The following is a 22,694-nucleotide window of genomic DNA, read 5'->3' as shown; positions in this document are numbered from 1 at the left end:
TCCAAATAGGGTTTGTAATAATAATTATAATTATAATAATAATAATAATAATAATAATAATACTCGGCCGTACAAACAAAGCTTCGGAACAATAGCTTACTTAACATCCACGAACTTGCCTTCTCCCTTCTCGCCCATCTCTTATATCCACCATACGTCGGACGGCATGGGCAACTGTAATAAAAAATTATAATAATCAGCATCGACAGAAAATCTCCAATATCAACCGCAGAAGAAATTCAATCTGTCACATGACGAATACTGTTGGCTGCCTATTCCCACGTAAATTGAACAATTGATCAAATCCTCTGTCTGAGACAAGGTCAGGTTCCTTCGTGACGGGGAAATCCTTAATGAGAAACGTCCTTTCAGGAAAGAAATCCTCTTTTGCATGTTATTGAGTCTTCTCATTCCTACTGTCAGTCAGGCGAAGGATCTTGTAAATTGAGGGATTAGGGTATTGTTGGTGGCGATGATGATGATTATGATTGGGGGTCTGTGAAAGTGGTTGGATTACTCGAATTGTTTAATGAATGTTTGATAACGTCGTGGTTATTATAACCACTTTTGAATGAAAAATGTACATATATTTGCATGTATGTATGTATGTATGTATGTATGTATGTATGTATGTATGCATAGATTAATGAGTATATGTATATGTATATATGTGTGTGTATGTGCAGATGGGCTAGCATAGCAAGTAATCATGAGATGGTGTTGTTAGTAAGCCACCATTTTCAACAGTGGTAGACTCTCTCTCTCTCTCTCTCTCTCTCTCTCTCTCTCTCTCTCCTCTCTCTCTCTCTCTCTCTCTATATATATATATATATATATATATATATATATATATATGTGTGTGTGTGTGTGTGTGTGTATGTATGGATGCATGTATGCATAGATTAATGAGTATATGTATATGTATATGTGTGTGTATGTGCATATTGAATATATCATTAGATGGGCTAGCAGAGCAAGTAATCATGAGATGGTGTTGTTAGTAAGCCACCATTTTCAACAGTGGTAGACTCTCTCTCTCTCTCTCTCTCTCTCTCTCTCTCTCTCTCTCTCTCTCTCTCTCTCTCTCTCTCTCTCTCTCTGTATATATATATATATATATATATATATATATATGTGTGTGTGTGTGTGTGTATGTGTGTGTTTGTGTGTGTGTGAGCGTGTGTGTGTGTGTGTGTGTGATTGTGTGTGGCACCCGCTTAGATTTTTTGTTTTTTTTTTAATGAAAGACTAAAAAATCTTCTTTCCCTTCATTACAGATGTGTAACCCCGGACACCCTAGAGCCTTTGCGTCGCCCAAGACTTCCTATCTTACGCCGAGCCACAAGTCTTCAAGATGTGACAACAACGAGGCCCCAACACTCCTTCGCTTCTGTCCCTGCTAGTAAGAAAGCCTTTATGATATGTTGCTATTTTTTGTTCCCTTAATCTATTTTGTCCGTTTATTTAGTTAAATGGGGGTATTGCTCTTTCTAAGTAATTCTTCGTCTCAGCATTGCTAAGCGTATTGTTACGCCCTCTCTCTCTCTCTCTCTCTCTCTCTCTCTCTCTCTCTCTCTCTCTCTCTCTCTCTGAAATATTTTATACATCCCAAAATGTATTTTCTTTTTTCTCTGAAATATCATACATTTGTAATGTATTCTCTCTCTCTCTCTCTCTCTCTCTCTCTCTCTCTCTCTCTCTCTCTCTCTCTCTCTCTCTCTCTCTCTCTCTCTGAAGTTTTATGCAACCCCTAATGTTTGATGATACTCAAAATGTAACGGAAGGATTAATGATTATCGATTTTTTTAATTATTAGTTATCAAAGCCAAACAAAAACTATTTAATAAGACTTACAAAAATCCATAGTACTGTGGACTGTTTCAAGTAAAGAGTAACTGGAATCATCTTTGAAAAAAAAACGCTCTTTTACTTGGGGTGCAAAAAAATTTAAATTGATTTAATTGTTATATTTTATTTATTGAAGTTTATTTTATACCTCCCATTACTTCTTGCCTTTTTTCAACCTGTTATGTTATGAAAATGATGATGATTACGGTACGCTTGGCAGCACTAAGATAACCGGAAAATTCTCGTTCACTCAAAGAGTTAACTGCTACACAGGAAGAGACTCTCTAGTTATGGTAAGCTGCTATTCTAGGACACTCCAAAATCAAACCATTGTTCTCTAGTCTTGGGTGGTGCCATAGCACCTGCACCATGGTCTACCACTTAGGCACACTATTTTATCTTTTCCTCACTGTTCTATTTTCCCTGTTGGAACCCTTGGGCTTATAGCATCCTGCTTTTACAACTAGGGTTCCATCTTAGCTAGTAATGATAATAATAATGATAGCCTTGTGGGAAGATTGGCGTCTTGCAATCAACTGGTTGTAAGATCATGCAAACCTCAATGATTGATAGATTACAAGTTTGAAATCGCGAACTCATTCACCCATAGTTACGCCTACTGAGTCATCGGCAACTATGGACTAGATCTCCCTGGTCCTAGCATAGGTGGAGAAGGGTCTTGGTTGCTGATCAGCCACGTGCCTATGAGTTGACAAGGAGAATTGATAATAAATGAATTAAGCTGAAGAATACGCAAATATAAAAAGCTTACATATAAATCACTTGTATGGTCGGTCTTTTCATGTTCAGTATTACATACATTATGATTGATTTATTAATCACACTCAGGAGTTGTTACTCGTAGATGAGGAGATCTTAAGACTAGTTGTTATATCATTAAGATATCCTTCAATGTCGAGTTAATTGAGGGTAATCTCGCCTTTTTCTCATAATCAATAGTTGTTGCAGTTTACATCATTTATAAGCTCCCATGTAGACGTTGATTCTCTCTCTCTCTCTCTCTCTCTCTCTCTCTCTCTCTCTCTCTCTCTTATATGTTTGTTACCCAAATTTACAGTACTTTAGTTCCAGTTATATTTTTAAAGTTGCTCTATTGTAAGTTTATATAAAATTGTCTATTTGTTAAAGTACGTCTTTATCTAAACACATATTATGCATAAGGATGAAACAGTAAAGAAATCATATAATTATATATATATATATATATATATATATATATATATATATATATATATATATATATATATGTATATATATATATATATATATATATGTATATATATATATATATATATATATATATATATATATATATATATAGTAGGTTGGCCAAGGCACCATCCGCCCGTTGAGATACTACCGCTAGAGAGTTAGGGGGTCCTTTGACTGGCCAGACAGTACTACATTGGATCCTTCTCTGGTTACGGTTCTTTCCCTTTGCCTACACATACACTGAATAGTCTGGCATATTCTTTACTCATTCTCCTCTGTCTGCCCTCATACACCTGACAACACTGACATTACCAAACAATTCTTCTTCACCCAAGGGATTAACTACTGCACTTCAATTGTTCAGTGGCTACTCTCCTCTTGGTAAGGGTAGAAGAGACTCTTTAGCTATGGTAAGCAGCTCTTCTTGGAGAAGGACACTCCAAAATCAAACCATTGTTCTCTAGTCTTGGGTAGTGCCATAGCCTCTGTACCATGGTCTTCCACTATCTTGGGTTAGAGTTCTCTTGTTTGAGGGTACACTCGGGCACACTGTTCTATCTAGTTTCTCTTCCTCTTGTTTTGTTAAAGTTTTTACAGTTTATATAGAAAATATTTATCTTAATGTTGTTACTATTCTTAAAATATTTTATTTTTCCTTGTTTCCTTTCCTCACTGGGCTATTTTCCCTGTTGGGCCCCCTGGGCTTATAGCATCCTGCTTTTCCAACTAGGGTTGTAGCTTAGCATTTAATAATAATATATATATATATATATATATATATATATATATATATATATATATATGTACATATACTTATAAATATATTTGTTTATATGTGCGTGTTTGTGTGTGTATGTATGCATATGTATATGTAATGTCAAAACAAATAAAAAAGTTTCATGGTCTTAGTTAAAAAAAATTATCAATTTCTTGAGTTTAATAATAATAATAATAATAATAATAATAATAATAATAATATTAATAATAATAATAATAATAATAATAATAATAATAATAATAATAATAATAATAATAGATCAATAAAAAAAATCTACCAAAGAAGATCCAAATGGAAAAATATGTCAATTTATTGCTCAAAACATTCATTTAATAATCTTTCCTATTTTTTTTTTTCAATTTTAATCATAGCAATCCAGATAAAGGTAAAAGGTTGCTATGTTGCAACTTTGCAATGCATAAATACATGACGTTATTTGGTTCTGAATTACGTCGTAACACACAATGTAATCTGTAGATTGTCCCTCAACGTAATCCGCTTTTTTATTTTCCTTTTTTCCTTTTATCTTTTTCAATATATTTCTCTGACTTGTTGTCACTGGCACAGATAAACATTTTATTATTTTGTGATGTTTTAAGCAATGCAAACTGCCGTTAAATTCTTGAACAATTTTTCTTACATTTCATATATATATTTTACGTGAGGCTAAATATCAATTTCATTTGTTGGTAAAATTTCGTAATATATAACATTTTAAAGCAAAAAATCATTTCGTAATGATTTTTACAATGAGAATAGAAAATACTTATGAAAATAGGAAATTATTAGAATTAGAATTGTTCAAAACATTACTAACAATCGTACGAAGATGCTAGAAAATAATGCGAAAAACAAAGATAAGATAGATATAAGAATACATGCAAAATAAAAAAAAATGATTATATTCGTTCAAAATAGAGCTAACAATAGTGCAAAGATGCCTTAAAGTTCATGAGGAAAACAGATAAAACAATACTTTTAGAAAAGGCAAACTTATATTAGAATTTGTCTCATACAGCATCCATTTTACTGAGACCCTACGTGACCCATTATGGCATTAGATCTGCCAACGCCGAGGTCAACTCGATCCGTCCAAGCGGATCAGGTCAGCTCATCAGTCAGGCTTTGTCAGGGGAAAGTTGTCAGGCGAGATATTGTTTGGGGTATTTTAAAGAACTTTGTAATTCCTTTTCGTTTGGGTAAATTACCCAACCCAGAAAGACTGGCAGATTTTAGTGTAATTTCTCCAAAATTGGTGGGAAATGGTCCTATAATTTTCTTGAAATATCTTTATCGATATTTTGTTTCAAGTAGATATTGAATTTTTCCCATGTTTATAACATCTCTCTCTCTCTCTCTCTCTCTCTCTCTCTCTCTCTCTCTCTCTCTCTCTCTCTCTCTCTCTCTCTCTCTCTCTCTCTCTCTCTCTCTCTCACACACACACAATATATATATATATATATATATATATATATATATATATATATATATATATATATATATGGGTGTGTGTAAGTGTATATATATATATATATATATATAGATATATATATATATATATATATATATATATATATATGTATGTATATATATATATATGGGTGTGAGAGTGTGTGTATATATATATATATATATATATATATATATATATATATATATATTTATATATATATATATATATATACATATATGTATATATATATGTACATATATATACACACACACACATATATATATATATATATATATATATATATATATATATATATATATATATATATATGAGTTAATTGTCAATTACATACTGCTTTGACCTGTCTCATAAATGAATTGTTCCTTTTTTTTTTTTGTAAATATTCATAAGCAGTAGTCTGCATAATTCCTTCATGTCCTGAGAGACACAAAGAAAGAGTGAGATGCTAACTTGCTCCCCTGCTCATTCAAAGATTATTCCCATAATCCCGAAACTGTCCCAGTGTTTGTCCGCATTCAGGTCAGACTGCTGTAGCTGCATTTCTACGGGATTTCTTCTTCTTCTTCTTAAAATCCCTTTCGTGCAAGAAAGAAATCGTGGTATTTGGAGAGATTTGTTGCCAAAGGGGGAAAAGACATTACTTGAAGATCGTAATTGGGGAGGAGGTGGACGGATGGTTTCGTGTACTGCCACAAGAAAGACGGGCGTTGGTTGGTCATTGTGCATTTTACAAGAGAAACTGGTTAAAATTATTTAATACAGTTTAAATAGATTGGGATGTCTATGTGTTTTATCCACTTACTCATTTCAGACTTGTCAGACTTTCACCAATGGATAGACTGGTGAAAATCATCTAATAATGACGATTTAGATAAATATAAATGTCTACAAGCTTTCCATTTATGCTGTGTCGGACTTTAATCAATAGAGAGACTGGTTAAAATGGTCTGATATGGACATTTTGAATAGCTCAGGGTTTCAACATGTTCTTTCACTTACACCTGTCTGACTAGTACCAATAGAAATTATTTATTCAGTTTTGAAGATATTGATTACTTATAGTGGTAGTCCAGATGGAAGAATATTAACTTATAAAAAGTATAACTTGCATTATGAATGCATATATTTTTCCTCTAGAAATATGAGGGATTTTAAAAGTCTTCTGAAATAACGAGGAATACCTGATAGTTCTGTCTTGAGGTACCCCTCCTCTTATCAGATTAAACTTCCTTGTCCCAGCCGGGGTTCTTATTTTGTAATGTACCTTTAGATATAAATGTTTCAGCAATGAAAATGTTCTCTTCTTTAGACAAAACTACTTTCGGTATAAGGGTTGAGTTATTGGTAAGTTCTGTTTTTGATCTCTTGGTTAGTGTAGTTTTTCTTTAAATAGGGTATTAAATGGTTTTTGAGCTCTAATCGAAAATATCATTGCAAATTTATTTTGAAGTTTGCTGATTTTGAAGCATTCATTGCAGTTGTCAACATCCTCTAAACCTGTATATATGTTATAATGGCATATTTTTATACATAACGGTACTTGTTTCGAAAAAAAAAGATTGAAAGGAAGTATGTCACTAATGCAGAAGTTTGAATGTTTGAATACTGAGACTTTAGAGAGCTGTTATAATGTTTACAGAAAGTTGAAAGATTTTACGACCATATTTACGATTTTTTAATGGGATTTAATTGTTGCTGGAACTGCTCAAGACTGATTTTTAAGTAATATGAAAATCGTGTTTTAAAGGGAAAGAAGTACCATAATAATGGCAGTATATTAGCAGATATATTGGGCAGGTAATGGATCACGGTCTATCTTTATTGTATGCGATTGGGTTTGGGGCAGGTATCATTGTGACCCATTGTCGCTTATTACAGACAACTAAGGTTTGTTGCACTTTTAGAACAATTATACCATCGACTTTGATCTTTTTGATAACTGATAGTAGCCGATTATCTTTACAAGTATTGTGTCCATTTCCAAATAAGAATCAAAATAAATAGTAATAATCTTTCTGGCAATACGTCTTTTGCAATTTAGAAACGAAAACCTTTTCATGGTTAGTAGTATGTTGGAAATTGATTTTTCAATTTTATTGTGAGCTTTCTGAAGCACTTTATAGCTTTAATGATGACTTTTCCACTAGAATGAATATTGCGGTATGTATTCTATTTGTGCAATTACTCTAAATATATTAACTCTTGTTCATTATGCCATTGGCATTAGATTGAATTATTCTACAAATTAATTTAATCACCGTGTTAACATACTCATTGATTAAACATTAATCGTATAAATATAATCAATCATTTCAGTCCGAGGTACAGGCAAGAGAAAACAGGGAAGATTCGAGGCTGACTTCACCACGAAACTCTCTAAGCAGCTGGATCACGTGGCCAAGGGTCAGCAGCAGAAACAGCAGCAGCAGCAACAGACGCCGAGAGATCAGTCCAAACAGCAGCAAGATAAGAAGGGACCACCTTCAAGACCAGGCAAGAACCAGCTGCAGTCTCAGGTAAGAGTTTGGGTCCGTTGTTTTTAAATTGAGCTTTTAGCTTCAGTGGAGCAAAATTCGGGGTTTATTCCCTATGACGGGAATTTGTAGAAAATAACATACATACATACATACATACATACATACATTCTTCCCCCATTGTATCGTCCATAAGTTCAACCAGTAAATGGGTTGCAACTTTTGCATGGCCTGAGACAAAGGGCAGCGGATTACCATCCTCAGTATTCAAAGGACCTGCTTAGGTAAAAAAAGGACCAGGGTTCCCGTGTAACCTCCTTCATGAAAGACTAGAACAGGCATTCGGTAGAGCGCATACCTTCGCCTATATCATATTGTATATTTCAAGATAGTCAATTTTAATTGTGCACATTTTGGCACCATTTTCATGCAAATTTGATAAGAATTGACCCCAATATAGCAAAAAGATGTTTCTTACCTTTTCGTTACCTTGACCTTGATCTTTGACTCAATCAATTCCAAAATCTAATCACAGTGTTCTTGGATCATGGCCAATTATCCCACCAAATTTCATGAGATTAGGTACGATAGTTTTTAAGTTATGTGAATTGTAAACAGAGAGACATACAAACAAAGAAATACAAAAATACGGTTAATGAAATAACCATATCATGATGTATATAACAAGTTTCATATAAATTGGATAGAAATTGACCATGACTTAGCAAAAAGACATTTTTACTTTTACGTAACCTTGACGTCTTGACCCAATTACTACCAAAAACTAATCAATTTGTCCTTGGATCATGGCAAATCGTCTCACCAAATTTCATGAGATTCGGTCAAAAAATTTTTGGGTTATGCGAAACACAAACATAAAGACAGACAACGCCTATCAAAAGATAACGTTCGCCGCAACAAAGTTGGTGAAGGAATAAGATATATATATATATATATATATATATATATATATATATATATATATATATATATATATATATATATGTGTGTGTGTGTGTATATATATACATATTTATATATATATATATATATATATATATATATATATATATATATATATATATATATATATATATATATATATACCGTATAAACACATAAGTATACAGTATTTCATACATACTGTATAAAGTCAATATGTATTCATGTATGTATATAGATACATATATACAAATACACTTGCACCTGCGTAAATAGACATATATATATATATATATATATATATATATATATATATATATATATATATATATATAAATATATATATATATGTATATATATATATATATATATATATATATATATATATATATATACAACAACAACAAATGCAGCCGTTTTTAGTCCACTGAAGGACAAAGGCACAGACATGTCCTTATTCATGGGGTTTGGCTGATTTTCATCACCACGCTGGCCAGTGCAGATTGATGATGGTAGGAGAATATCTTCTGATCGCTTACAGCAAACCAGTCTAGTATCGGTGGCCCTGACTAATCTAGATTTGCTGATCATGGTGATATGCAAACCTTTTTACCACTTTAAAGTATCCCCACTCAAAAAGAGATATATACGAGGTACGTTCAATTAGTAACGAGAAAATGTCAGGAGAGACATTAAATATGATTTGATTGAAATACTACTTCAAGGTAACTTCCTACGTTTGCTGGTCTAAGTGCAGTTTTGAACGTGGTGGAACCAGTCTTATCTGGTTTGCCAATCTGAGAACACGTGTCAAGTTTCAGGGAAACTTGGAGCATCTTTTCTTTTTTGGGGCCTAGGAGAGGGTCGCGTGCTTCCACTGAGCACTCTGATGTTTGCTCTCAGGGTCATAGGTGAACATCCAACTCTTGTTGCAAGTCACTACCTTATTCAGGAAAACTAAATCAGCCTCTATCATTTCGAGAATGTCAGTGCAACATTCCACACGAAACTGCTTCTAGTCGCCGGAGAGGATCTTCAGCACGAATTTTGCACAGACTTTGTGGAGCTTCAAATCTTCGGTCAGAATTGTGTCTACTATGCCAGTACTAATACCAACAGCTTCAGATATCATCCTCACAGATATTCGACGGTCTTGCATCACTAACCTTTACATTTCATCAATGTTTTCCTCCTTGTGTGCACTTTTCAGTGCACAAGATCTGGGTTCATACTCAACCTGTTCATTTCCTTCAGAAAACCTGCTGAACCACCGATATAAACTTGCTTGGCTCATCTGTTCATCCCCATAGGCCTCCTTTAACATTCCATAAGCTTTTTGTTTGGTTTTCTCAAGTTTAACACAAAACTTAATGGTGTAACGTTGCAAACCGGATAAGACTGGTTCCACCACGATCAAAACTACACTCACACCTGCAAACATAGGGAGTTGCCAGTTCGTAATTTTATAGAGTATATGTATATGTACTTCACCATGAGGTAGTATTTAGATCAAATCATATTTAATGTAATGTCTACAAGAATGCTCTATACCTACAGATCAGAAAAATTTTATCATTATACTAATTCACAAAAAGTGAGGTACTAAAGACCTGAAAAATATCCGCCCGATAAGTTATATAAAATATTTACAAAGATCATATCAGGCTGAATAGAAAGGCAGCTAGACTTTAATCAACCAATAGAGCAGGCAGGCTTTAGAAGTGTGTATTCAAAAACTGACCATATCGATGTAATTACCCAGCTAAGGGAAAAATCAACATAGTATGATAAATCACTATGTACGGCATTTATAGACTATGACAAAGCTTTTGATTACGTCAAAACATCAGCAGTAATGAAATCCCTTCAAAAACAAGGCATAGAAGAATCTTATGTTAGAACACTTGAAGATATATATAGGTGTACAGGAATTACAGCAATCCTAAAACTACATAAAGATTTCAACAAAATTCCGATTGAGAAAGGAGTTAGACAGGGAGACTGCATCCCTCCTAAATTATTAACAGCAGGCTTAAAAGAGACTTTTAAGAACTTAGATCGGGAAAATGTAGGAATTGATATTAATGAGGAATACCTTATCAATTTAAGATTTTTAGATGACATAGTTGTGTTTAGTGAATCTTGAATAGGAGTAAAACTAAGATAATGTTCAATGAAAATGTAGAGAGACAACAAATAAGAGTTATGGACGAGCCTCTAGAGATTGTTAATGAATACAGGCTACGTACATGAGACAGAAATTAAAAGAAGGATAATCATGGAATTATGAGCATTTGGTTAACAAAAGGAGATTATGAAAAGTAAAATGCCACTTTCTCTAAGAAATGAAATATTTAATGAGATGGTCCTACCAGAACATAAGCTCATTACAACTCAAAGAGCTATTGAAAGAATAATGATTTGAATAACACTGAAGGCCAAAAAAAGCAATACGTATACGTGAGTAAACTAAAGTAGAGGATATTGTAACAGCTTGTAAGAAAAAGAAATGGACAAGGGAAGGACATATAATGAGAATGAAAGACAGTAGCTGGACATTAAGAATAACTAAGGAAGTTTGCGGGTGTGGACTGGCACAGGAAGACCATAAACAAGCGGGAGTGAGAGGACATTTCTTAGCCCTTTGTTCTGCAGTGGATGAGTAGCGGCTGATAATGATATATACATATATATATATATATATATATATATATATATATATATATATATATATTCATATAAATATAATAGAATATAATAGAATATATATATATATATATATATATATATATATATATATATATATATATATATATATATATATATATATATATATATATATATATACATATACAGTATATACACATACTGTACATACTGTATACAACATGCATACACACACTGTGGGAAAAAAAGATTTGACCAATAATTGCAAATATTTAATAATAACTAGGTGATTACTTATCGTAGGGAACGCTTCTATTTTGGTATTATAACAAAGAGTTAATCCTGAAATAAATGACAGAAATTACACGACTCTGGTCAGTATTTATAAGCGGTTGAAATCTTCGATTTCAAGAATTTTCTTTGATGATATAATCACGATAATATCTATTTCCAAATTATGAATACTGAAAAAGTCTTCAGTTTATCTTGTTCAAAAGATACCTCAATTTATAGAAGAGTTTCCCTTACGGATGATTGAAGGATGAAAGGGATGTAATTAGAGTTATTTTGGTTATTGCCAGACTTTTTTTGCAAGTAATTACCATTAAGACAATTACTTGGGACCTTTGTATCGTACCCTTCCATTTGGTCTGATAATTGATGATTGCAGATGGATTAGAGGTAGAACTAAAGCCATCATTAAGCGCTCTGTTAAGTAACGCTCTACTATAGCTTTTAATTTTTTATTTATTTTTATTATAGGAAAGGTGTGGGATGAATATGTGAAAGGAAAGCTAAATTTAAAATTGTTAAACGATCTTCAGTGTTTTATGTATAAATTATTCCCTCTAAGCTACCAATAATAAATGTCGACATAAACGTGGAAAGGTGGAATCTTGCCATGTAAGAAAGTTTGTAAGGTTGTGGTAGCCTATTGGAAACGTCCATGCCTGGCGTTTTGCTGAACTGGGATTCAAGACCTGCTCAAGCTCTATAATTTCTTGTAGGGTCTGCAACTCACCATCCTTGCTTTGGGGGAGCCTATAGGTTTACCTGCTGAGTCACCAGCAGCCATTGCCTGGCCCTCGCCTGTCCTATCTTGGGTGGAGATGGGCTCGAACACTAATAAGATATATATATATATATATATATATATATATATATATATATATATATATATATATATATATATATGCTTAGTCTCGAGGGTATTGTCACTGTCCCTTACCTCCGTCATTCATGAACGATCAATGGTATGATATTTTGAAAGTTAATGTGTGGTTAAGTGATGGTAAATTGAATGAAAAGGTAGATCACATAAATAACAAAGGAAGACAGTTATTAAGATGTTTGTTAAAGATTCGGAAAAAGACTTGAACTGTCCTGGAGTTAAAGATCATGATATATAAAAGGTAACAAAATATTGAATTAAAGTGCGGATAATGAATATGAATGAAAGAGAAAATATTGAAATTGGTGAGAAATGTGGAAATACAAAGAATTGATAAAATAAAAGTTATTACAGGTGAATATAGATCAAAGTATGTTGATATTTTAAGGAAAAATTTATATAATTCATAAGAACTAGGTGTTAGAAAAGGAAAGCGGGAGAAGGCATTGATATATTTCGTAAAAGATGCATTGGAAAATTATTGCCTTGATTTACATAAAGCACTGGCGTACTATCCAGATAAAAGTGGCCGACGCAGTATTTTACGACTCAGCGAGCTCCTGATGAACCTTCTGTGTAGTGTGTAGGCCTATGTTGAGCATGCATCACTTGTACCGGTGAGCAGTTAGGTTGTATCTGAGAAATTCTCGTGAATGCAACTGAACTTTATTTGGTCGGAGGTTCAGTATTTATCCAACCCATTCTAGCCAAGAACGGCACAAAAAATTAAAACAGAATGGTGCAGGAAAATACAGGAATGAACACGTTATCAGTGAGAAGGGAGAGCGATAACGACAATATATAAAACCTAAGAAATATCGCTACATTATACGAGCATTTGTGATACACGAGCGGTACATGGGAAATAGGGCGCCCTGCTCCTGAGATGCATACTGTAGGTGGGTCATATGGCAGGAGATATGCAGGTATTAGGAGATCAATGGAGACCCAGTCGTCTTTGCCATGTGTGTTAAGGAGGAAAGCTATCGGTATACAACGGATCACAAGGAAAGGGCCTATGTAAGGGGGCGTTAACAGTTGCTTGCTAGTGTCATTGCCCAGGAAAACGTGTCGATGAGTGCAGATCTCTCGGTTTGTGTTGCTTATCTGGGGGCTTGTAAGGCTGGCGGCATGGAGTAAATTTTCCTACAATGTAACGTAGGAAGAGGTTGCAGACAGAAAAAAATTGGCAGAGACGACTAACAGGTCGCCATACACCATTTCACCTGTAGAGACATCCAGGGCATCTTTAGGAGTGGTCCTTAGTCTTAGGAGGACCCAGGGAAGCTTGGTAAACCAGTTGGATTCCTTGCAGCGGGACATCAAAGCTGCTTTGACGGTACAGTGAAAACTTTCAACCATACTGGAGGGTGATACCCAGGAGATTTGCTAATGATGTTCACAAATGAGAGGTAAAAGTGATACCCCTGACGTAAGCAATATGGTCAGAGATACCAAATCTCGCTATCCATCCTGAGAGTAAGGCAGATGTACATGAGTCAGACGTTACATTCTCCATAGGAATGGCTTCAAGCCAAGGAGTGAAGCAGTCCATCACGGTAAACAGGTAACGATGTCCTTGTGATGTGGGTAGGGGACTTACAACGTCGATGTGAATGTGGGCAAAGCACTGCTGAGATTGATGAAAGGGGCCCACTCCTGAATCCGTGTGTCGATGCACTTTTGAGGTTTGACTTGAAGTACAGGCGCAGACCCAATCCTTAGCATCTTTAGTGATGCCATGCCAAATGAACTTCGTCTTCAGTAGCTGTGTAGTAGAACAGTGCTAGGGATGTTAAAGGCCATAAATGAAATCAAACACCTGTCGGTGCATGGGAGAAAGTATCCACTGTCTAGTTCTACCAGTACTGGTGTCACAAAGGAGGGTGGCGTTGGAGTCATCAAGAGGGATGTCCTCCTAATGGAGGGATGTGCAGGATGTCCTACATGCTTTGTACTCTGGATCTTTTCGTTAGGCTTCGGCCAAGGCGTTGTAAACCAATCCCAGGTGAATGGCAGCCAATGTGTTTCTTGACAGGGCATCAGCAACAAGATTCATTTTCCCAGGGGACTTACAAGAGAGCAATTGTATTCAACCATGGTGGAGAGATATCGGCATTGACGGGCGGACGAGACGTCGGACTGTCGAGTGAAGGCGTGCACCAAAGGCATGTGGTACATGCGAATGATGAAAGGGGCGAAGGTGACGGACAGTCAAATGCACCGCCAGCAATTCGCGGTCGAAGGTAGAGTAGCCGGATTCTGCCTTGGACAGTTTTCTACTGAAGAAAGCCAATGAATGGTGCAAGCCGTTGACCACCTGCTCAAGGGCTGCCCCAATAGTGTCGTTGCTGCCATCAGCGGAGAGAATTAGAGGTGCATGAGGCACAAGAAAAGTGACAGCAGCAGTGGTTAATAGGACATTCTTTGCGGTGTAGAAGACAGATTCTTGAAGGGTACCCCACTTCAGGTCTTTTGGCTTGCCCTTGAGGGAGGCATAGAGGGGGGCAAGAGTGTCGGCGATGGCTGGCAAGAAACGGTGATAGTAGTTGATCATGTCCAAGAATTCTTGCAGTGCTTTGATGGTCGAAGACGTGGGGAGGTTCTGAAGGGCTGCTACCTTCTCAGGGAGCCAGTTGACTCATTTAAGAGTAATGCAGTGCCTTAAGAACAATACTTTATTGGCATCAAAGGTACACCTGTCTTCCTGAACTAGAAGGCTGTTCTGTTGTAGGGGGCGAGTATGATGTGTAGATAACGTCGGTGTTCCTCTTTGGAAGAAGAGAACATAAGTATGTCGTCCCCATAAAATACACAGAAGGGGAGGTCCCCTAAGATGCTGTTGAAAAGTGGCCCCAGCATTAAGAAGGCCAAAACAGGAGTAATTGAAGGAGTATGTACCGAAAGGGGTGTTGATGGCAGTCTTGGGGATGTCTTCTGGGTTCATGGTTACCTGATAATACACCTTCAGAAGGTCGAGTGCGGCGAAAACCTTTGCTTTATGCAATTATTAGATCATGTCGGCAAGGTTTGGGAGGGGCTAGCGATCTGGTTCTGTCTGCATGTTCAGGCACCTGTAATCCCCTCATGAACATAGAGAGCCATCTTTCTTCAGAACAATGTGTAAGGGTGGCGACCATGGAATTGAGGCCTTTTGGCAAAGGTCAATTTCTTCCATTTTGGCGAAAATTTGTTTAGCTGCTGCCAAACGATCTGGTGCCATACGTCTGAAGCTGATGAACACTGGGTGACCCGTCATCTTGATATGGTGATAAATACTATATTTTGCGGGAACTGTGGACGTTTGACAACGTTCTGGATGGAAAACTTCCGGGTACGATATGAGGAGGTGGACGAAGGCATTCGTGGTTGCACTGATGTGGAGTGAAAAGCCAGTGGGGGTTGGTTGGAGAGTCGTTGGGGAGTACGAATCCAAATTAACTAACTATCAGTAAGCTACGTCGACCAGGAGGCGGAAATGTGAGAGGAAGTCCAGAGCGAGTATTGACAATGTGACGTCAGCAACGAGAAATTTCCAAATATATTTGGCGCTTCCAAACAATAATGTGAGGGCTTCATAACCGTGGGTGGGTATCACAGATCAGTTGGCAGCTACCAGGTGGATTTCAGTAGATTTGGAGTGGTACTGGTATAAATGCAGCCAATGGGCGTCGGTGAGTGGCTGGAGAGGCCGGTGGTTGGGCATAATCAAGTTGTAGTATATATTGGTGGTGTGGGGCTTTGTCAGAGCTCCGGCACGACACAGCGTGAGCGTCCATGTCCTACCGCATTCATGTCAAATTTGGTCGATGTTGAATAGTTGTTCAATTCGTCAGGAGAGGAGGCGTTAATGGAAGTCTAAAAGGCGGTGAAGTGGCTGTCCATAAAGGAGAGACATCAGCGGCAGGTTGCACATGAGTAATACTGGTCATTTCCCTGAGGGCGAGCAAAGCCTTTTGGTCCCCCAACAGTTGTTGAGAGTGCTGAAAAGGTTTCACGATGTTGGTGACCGGTGATGGAGAGAACTGCTCCAGGTGGTATGATTTTAGGTCTTCGTACGTTATGGGGGTGTCCCCTTGTTCACACAGCCAATCAGAGATATCCAAGAAAGTGTCTCTTGGAATGGCAGCAAGAACATAATCAGCTTTGGTGCTTGACCGAGTTATGCCATCTAGGCGAAACTGAACTTCAGCACGTTGGAACCAGGCAACGCTTCTCCGCTGGCAAAGGACAGTAGTTTCAGGGGCGTGGCGTTGATAGCAGAGTCAGTGTTTGAGGTTTGCATCATCAAAGAGTAAGGCACGGGAGGTAGTTGAACACTCCTGTGGTCACCAATGTACCAGCGAGCAGTTAGGTTGGTTGTAATTGAGAGACTCTTGTGAATGCAGCTGAGCTTTTATTTGGTTGGAGCTTGAGTATTTATACAATCCGTTCCTGTCAAGAATGGCACAAAAATTCAAACACAACCATGCAGGAAAATACAGAAATGAACAATTATCAGCGAGAGGGGAGAGCAATAACAACAATATACAAAATATAACAAATACCATTACAATGTACGAACGGGTATGATACACAAGCGGTACATTCTCCATGTGAGGTTGGTCTGCTATTCAGCAGTTGATAGCAGAGTCAGTGTTTGAGGTTTGCATCATCAAAGAGTAAGGCACGGGAGGTAGTTGAACACTCCTGTGGTCACCAATGTACTGGCGAGCAGTTAGGTTGTAACTGAGAGACTCTCGTGAATGCAGCTGAGCTTTTATTTGGTCGGAGCTTGAGTATTTATACAATCCGTTCCAGTCAAGAATGGCACAAAAGTTCAAACACAGCCGTGCAGGAAAATACAGAAATGAACAGTTATCAGCGAGAGGGGAGAGCAATAACAACAATATACAAAAAATAAGAAATACCATTACAATGTACGAACGGGTATGATACACAAGCGGTACATTCTCCACGTGATGTTAGTCTGCTATTCAGCAGTTAATAGCAGAGTCAGTGTTTGAGGTTTGCATCATCAAAGAGTAAGGCACGGGAGGTAGTTGAACACTCCTGTGGTCACCAATGTACTGGCGAGCAGTTAGGTTGTAACTGAGAGACTCTCGTGAATGCAGCTGAGCTTTCACTTAGTCGGAGCTTGAGTATTTATACAATCCATTCCAGTCAAGAATGGCACAAAATTCAAACACAATGGTGCAGGAAAATACAGAAATGAACAATTATCAGCGAGAGGGGAGAGCAATAACAACAATATACAAAAAAAATAAGAAATACCATTACAATATACGAACGGGTATGATACACAAGCGGTACATTCTCCATGTGAGGTTGGTCTGCTATTCAGCTGTTGAAATATGAATGTGTGCTATCAAACTGATTTGATGGTAAGAGTAGAGAGAGAGAGAGAGAGAGAGAGAGAGAGAGAGAGAGAGAGAGAGGGGGGGGGGGGATGGAAGGGCTGATTTATTCTAAGTGATTTATTATCTATTTGTTGTCTGCCACATATTAGAGTAGTGATTCGTTCAGGTTTCCTTCATTGAGTTATAGGCCTACAATAAATCACGTTTGTTTCCTTTACTTTATATATTTTCTGACATTTGGGAATCTTGTTTTAGATATTTTCAACTTTACATTTCTTTTGACGGTTTTTATAATAGAAAATAGTGAGTTAGGTACTTAAATAATGCTGCTAATCAGTGGTATATGATAGATAGATTTTACTCGCTGTTTAGATAAAAATAGACGATAAAAAAAAAGATTGCTTATGTTCCCCATCATAAAATGACAACTGTAATATAGAAAATTGGCACATGATGAAAAAGAGAATTTCATGGTGGACAAACATATTTTTCCTCGTAATCCCACCATTTATTTCTTTAATTGTATTGTTTTCAGAGCCGACATTTTTTTCTTATCCTTTTAAGAAACCTTCGATAAAACAAAATTTAAATTGTAATCAGAGTATTGAAAAGACAAATCTATAAGGTTGAGTGGTAAAATATCGTAGTTTTAATCATTGTTGTCTTAGGATATTTCCTGACTTTAGCAGATGTTATTTCGTCAATGTTTTGCTCTAAGAATCTGATTTTCGCTCATATCTTTATTTCTGTATTACTATTGAGTATATTGTTATTTGATTATTTGCGGAGGGAATTATACTCAAGTGTTTAATGTCCAACAGTAATGGGTCAAAAGGTTGATCTGTCCTTTAAGAAATATGAGTAACATCCACCTCATAATACTACTACTACTACTACTACTAGTAGTAGTAGTAGTAGTAGTAGTAGTAGTTCATAATAATAATAATGATAAATGATAAAAGTAGCAGATGTGGAAATATTAGTAGAAACTGCATTTAATTAAAACTTGAATGAGACTTCCTATCTAACATTATTTTTCTTTCTATTTGTCAGGAAAACGGCCATTTCTATGAAAGAGGTATAATATTATATTCATCAAGTAACTGAATTCAAATCATTAATTAATTCTGTAGTTATTATTATTATTATTATTATTATTATTATTATTATTATTATTATTATTATTATTATTATTATTATTATTATTATTATTATTATTATTATTATTCAAGTTTCAGGCTTCCATAGAAAATAAATAAAAGCCACACTTATTTATTCAGGGTGTTTATGTTGATTGGCAAAATTAAATGGACTTTTCTTCATGATAAATCCTTCTCTATTCCTTAGATAGGCGAAATCCATATTTACATTGAGCACACACTCCCTTAGGGGATAGCGCTTTCAGTCCACCTCAAGCTGTGTGCTGTAGATGTTACTTAAGGAGTCTTTGCAGCACCTTTTCGTGTCCTAGCTGTACTTACGTTTTAGCCTTAAGCCATACCTCTGATCTTGCTTCTTTTCTTCCATCTTGCTGTCCAACCTCTTCACTTATACATAATACTGCAAATGAATGGCCTCTTAGTCCTCAGTGCTTAAGCTCAATATTTCAGTCTTCAGTACGTGCATATAGCATATCTTGTCTTCAGAGGGATATGTTTCCTTGAATAAAGTGGCCGATGAATCTGCAACGTTATGCCCAGATTTAAAGAGGAAAACAAGAGGAAAGGGGTTATACTGTGCTATATTTCGAAGGTATATATACAGTAGAACCTCCTCCTAATGGACGGGATGTTCTTAATTCAGTTTTTTCTTTATTTTTAGTCCTTTCTTTTAAGCTGACAGGGAAGATGGGTGAATGAAGAATGAGGTCAGTTAGCTAGCTAATCATGGTAGATAATAGTCTAGAAAGATAAGTATTTATAAGACCAATATAAAGTGTGGTTTAGCCACAATTTTATACAGATGAAATACAATTTCTCTTACTATCATCTTCATATTAACATCTTCCTTATATAATAAAGAGCAAGTGTCTATATATATATATATATATATATATATATATATATATATATATATATATATATGTGTGTGTGTGTGTGTGTGTGTGTGTGTGTGTGTGTGTGGTTGTGTGTGTTTGTATATGTGTGTGTCTGTGTGCAATTGGTCACGCTCAACTGTCCACCTCTCTTTAGGTTGGCTATAGAGAGAGCAGTCATATGCTGGTGAGAAGGGGTTGTATGTATATCTATCTAAAATAGCCGTCATTTTTGACGGGTTGCGTACAATAGTATTACAGTAATGATATAGGTTTATATTGACTTAGTTAATTGGTGTCTGGCATTTAGATCCGCAATGAGATAGGTTTGTTCTTCCCTGTTAATTAACTTTAATATCTCTGGAAGTGGGAAGTATGTCTCCTTGGTGGTTTTTAAGCTGTAGCGTTCAATCTTTTGTGTGGAATTTGAATTTAGAGGGTAAAAAAACGTCATCTGAAAAGTCATCTATTATTTTATGTTTAGTTTTATTCTTGATTCAGCTAAGTTTTGCATGTATCTAGGCTTATTATACCCAACCATTTCCTAGTTTTGCACCATACCACGGTCATATTATGTCTGGGTCTTCTTTTTTGTGTATATTTCATAACTCACATTTATTTGTTTGCCAGAACTTCACGTTTTCTTGAATTATTTCATTTTATGCAGAGTTGAATGCAATGGAGTTACAGTGGGTTATTAATTTTAAGTATTTTTGGTATTCCTGGCTAGTAATAGTAATAATGATCCTCCCTTATATAATAAAAAGCAAATGCCTGGAGATACATATATATATATATATATATATATATATATATATATATATATATATATATATCCCTCATCCCTCGAGTAGAATGGAGAGAGAGTAGTCATATCTTGCTGAGAGGGGTTACCACTGAAGTTCTTTAGTTAGGAAAGGGGAGGGAGTGGGAAAGGTTGAATCTGTATGTGTGCTCATATCTACCTATATATTTGGCTGCCAATTTTTGAGAAGTCACGTTCACTAGTAATATTAATAATAATACTGGCGTAGTATGCTTTATAAAATGGGATAATTGGAAAAATCTGGGAAGCTTTTTTTTTTCTTCTTCTTCTTTGTATGTGTGTGTGTCTGTTTGTGAAATGCTGCTGTGTTTCTTACAAACTGCTCATATGGTATGAGGGGGGAAATGGGTGAGTCCGAATTAAGGTCATCTCCGGGTGTAATGTCTTCATCTTATGAATCATCTTCTGAACTTTCTGCTTTGCTTTCTTTTGTTATTCTGCAAACTTGGACATCCTGTTTTATATCTTTAAATGCGTGAAATTCTTCTTTATTTGTAGGGTTTTTTGTCTTATTCTTTATCGTGGTTCCTGCTCTCGTGGCTATTCCAGAAAAATTATTGGTGATAAATTGATATCTGATTATATAATGTTTGTTTAATAGGTAGAATCCTTCTTGACGCATTCCCAGTTTTATCATAATATTCATTATTGTCGCAATTCTTGTCTCTTGTATATTACCTATATTCTTGTGAATGTTTTTTGCATTAACCTGACAATTCCCTTTTACTTTGGCATAACGTGTACCATTGTTATTATTATTATTATTATTATTATTATTATTATTATTATTATTATTATTATTATTATTATTATTATTATTATTATTATTATTATTATTATTATAAGTAAGAGGGCTCCGTTAGGGAAAATAGCGGATACTGCAAATCTTTTCTAAAAAGTGTAAATTATACTCCAAAACTGTGATATAGGATAACAGAATTGGAAATAAGGCAATTTGAAGGTCTAAGTAGACCAAATGTTATAAAAGGTCCCTATCTAAATTCAGCTTAAATCGTGCAACAATTTCAACATCCTTCCTAAAGGATTCCAATAGATAGACAGACTGTTGCGGAGGCTGGGAATGGGGGGAGAATAATCTAAAGCTGGATCTTTGCAAAATCTAACCATTTGTTGCCAGACAAGAGACCCAGCTTTGGTAAATTTTTTTCTAAATTCCCATGTAATTTCCTGGATAATTATGATAATTAGCTAACAAACCGAAGCAAATAAACAATGTCATTGACATAGGCCGTGTAAACCAATATGTTCGGTTTTTCTTTATTTACAGAAATTGTGTGCAAATCTTTACCGCATTTTTTCAAGACACGGTATTTCGTCATTATTCAAAAAAAAAGTGCGAGGATAACTGAATATGATTGTATTCACTCCTGAAAGCATATGGTATCCTTCGTTCTTTCTACGTAAACATTATTATCATATATATATATATATATATATATATATATATATATATATATATATATATATATATATATATGTGTGTGTATATATATATATATATATATATACATATATATATATGTGTGTGTGTGTGTGTGTGTGTGTGTGTGTGTGTGTGTGTACACAGTACAGTATATGGTAAAAGCTGGCGGGTGTGAGGAAAGTCACAACTTTAATAAGAATATAAGAACTTATGATGCTCATTTTTATTTTGGAAACTTGTCGTTTCGAATAGGGACCTTTCGAAATTAAAGATATCACATATATAAAGTTATCAGCATTATTATAGTAATTTTTCTTAATATGCATCTATATTTAGTATATTTATATGTATTTTCAAGTATGTGTGTGTACAATTTTACACAAGCAAACTACAGACACATGAGATATAAATCATTACTGTGATCCATCAAAGATATTTTGGA

At 35.4% G+C, this 22,694-nt stretch overlaps 1 protein-coding gene across 1 annotated transcript in view; it reads left to right on the top strand.

Moving 5' to 3' along the window:
* Nucleotides 1-22,694, top strand: part of LOC137658248 (uncharacterized) — a 100,017-nt gene that overhangs the window by 23,714 nt on the left and 53,609 nt on the right. Inside the window, exons 4-5 of the mRNA XM_068392926.1 lie at nt 1,278-1,402; nt 7,650-7,849. Of these exons, the coding sequence (XP_068249027.1) occupies nt 1,278-1,402; nt 7,650-7,849 (325 nt within the window). The remainder of the gene's footprint in view (nt 1-1,277; nt 1,403-7,649; nt 7,850-22,694) is intronic.

The sequence above is a fragment of the Palaemon carinicauda genome, chromosome 19 (assembly GCF_036898095.1).
Source record: "Palaemon carinicauda isolate YSFRI2023 chromosome 19, ASM3689809v2, whole genome shotgun sequence".
Lineage (NCBI taxonomy): Eukaryota > Metazoa > Arthropoda > Malacostraca > Decapoda > Palaemonidae > Palaemon > Palaemon carinicauda.
Note: the sequence above shows the minus strand (reverse complement) of the source record. Positions and strands in the feature narration are given on the sequence as shown.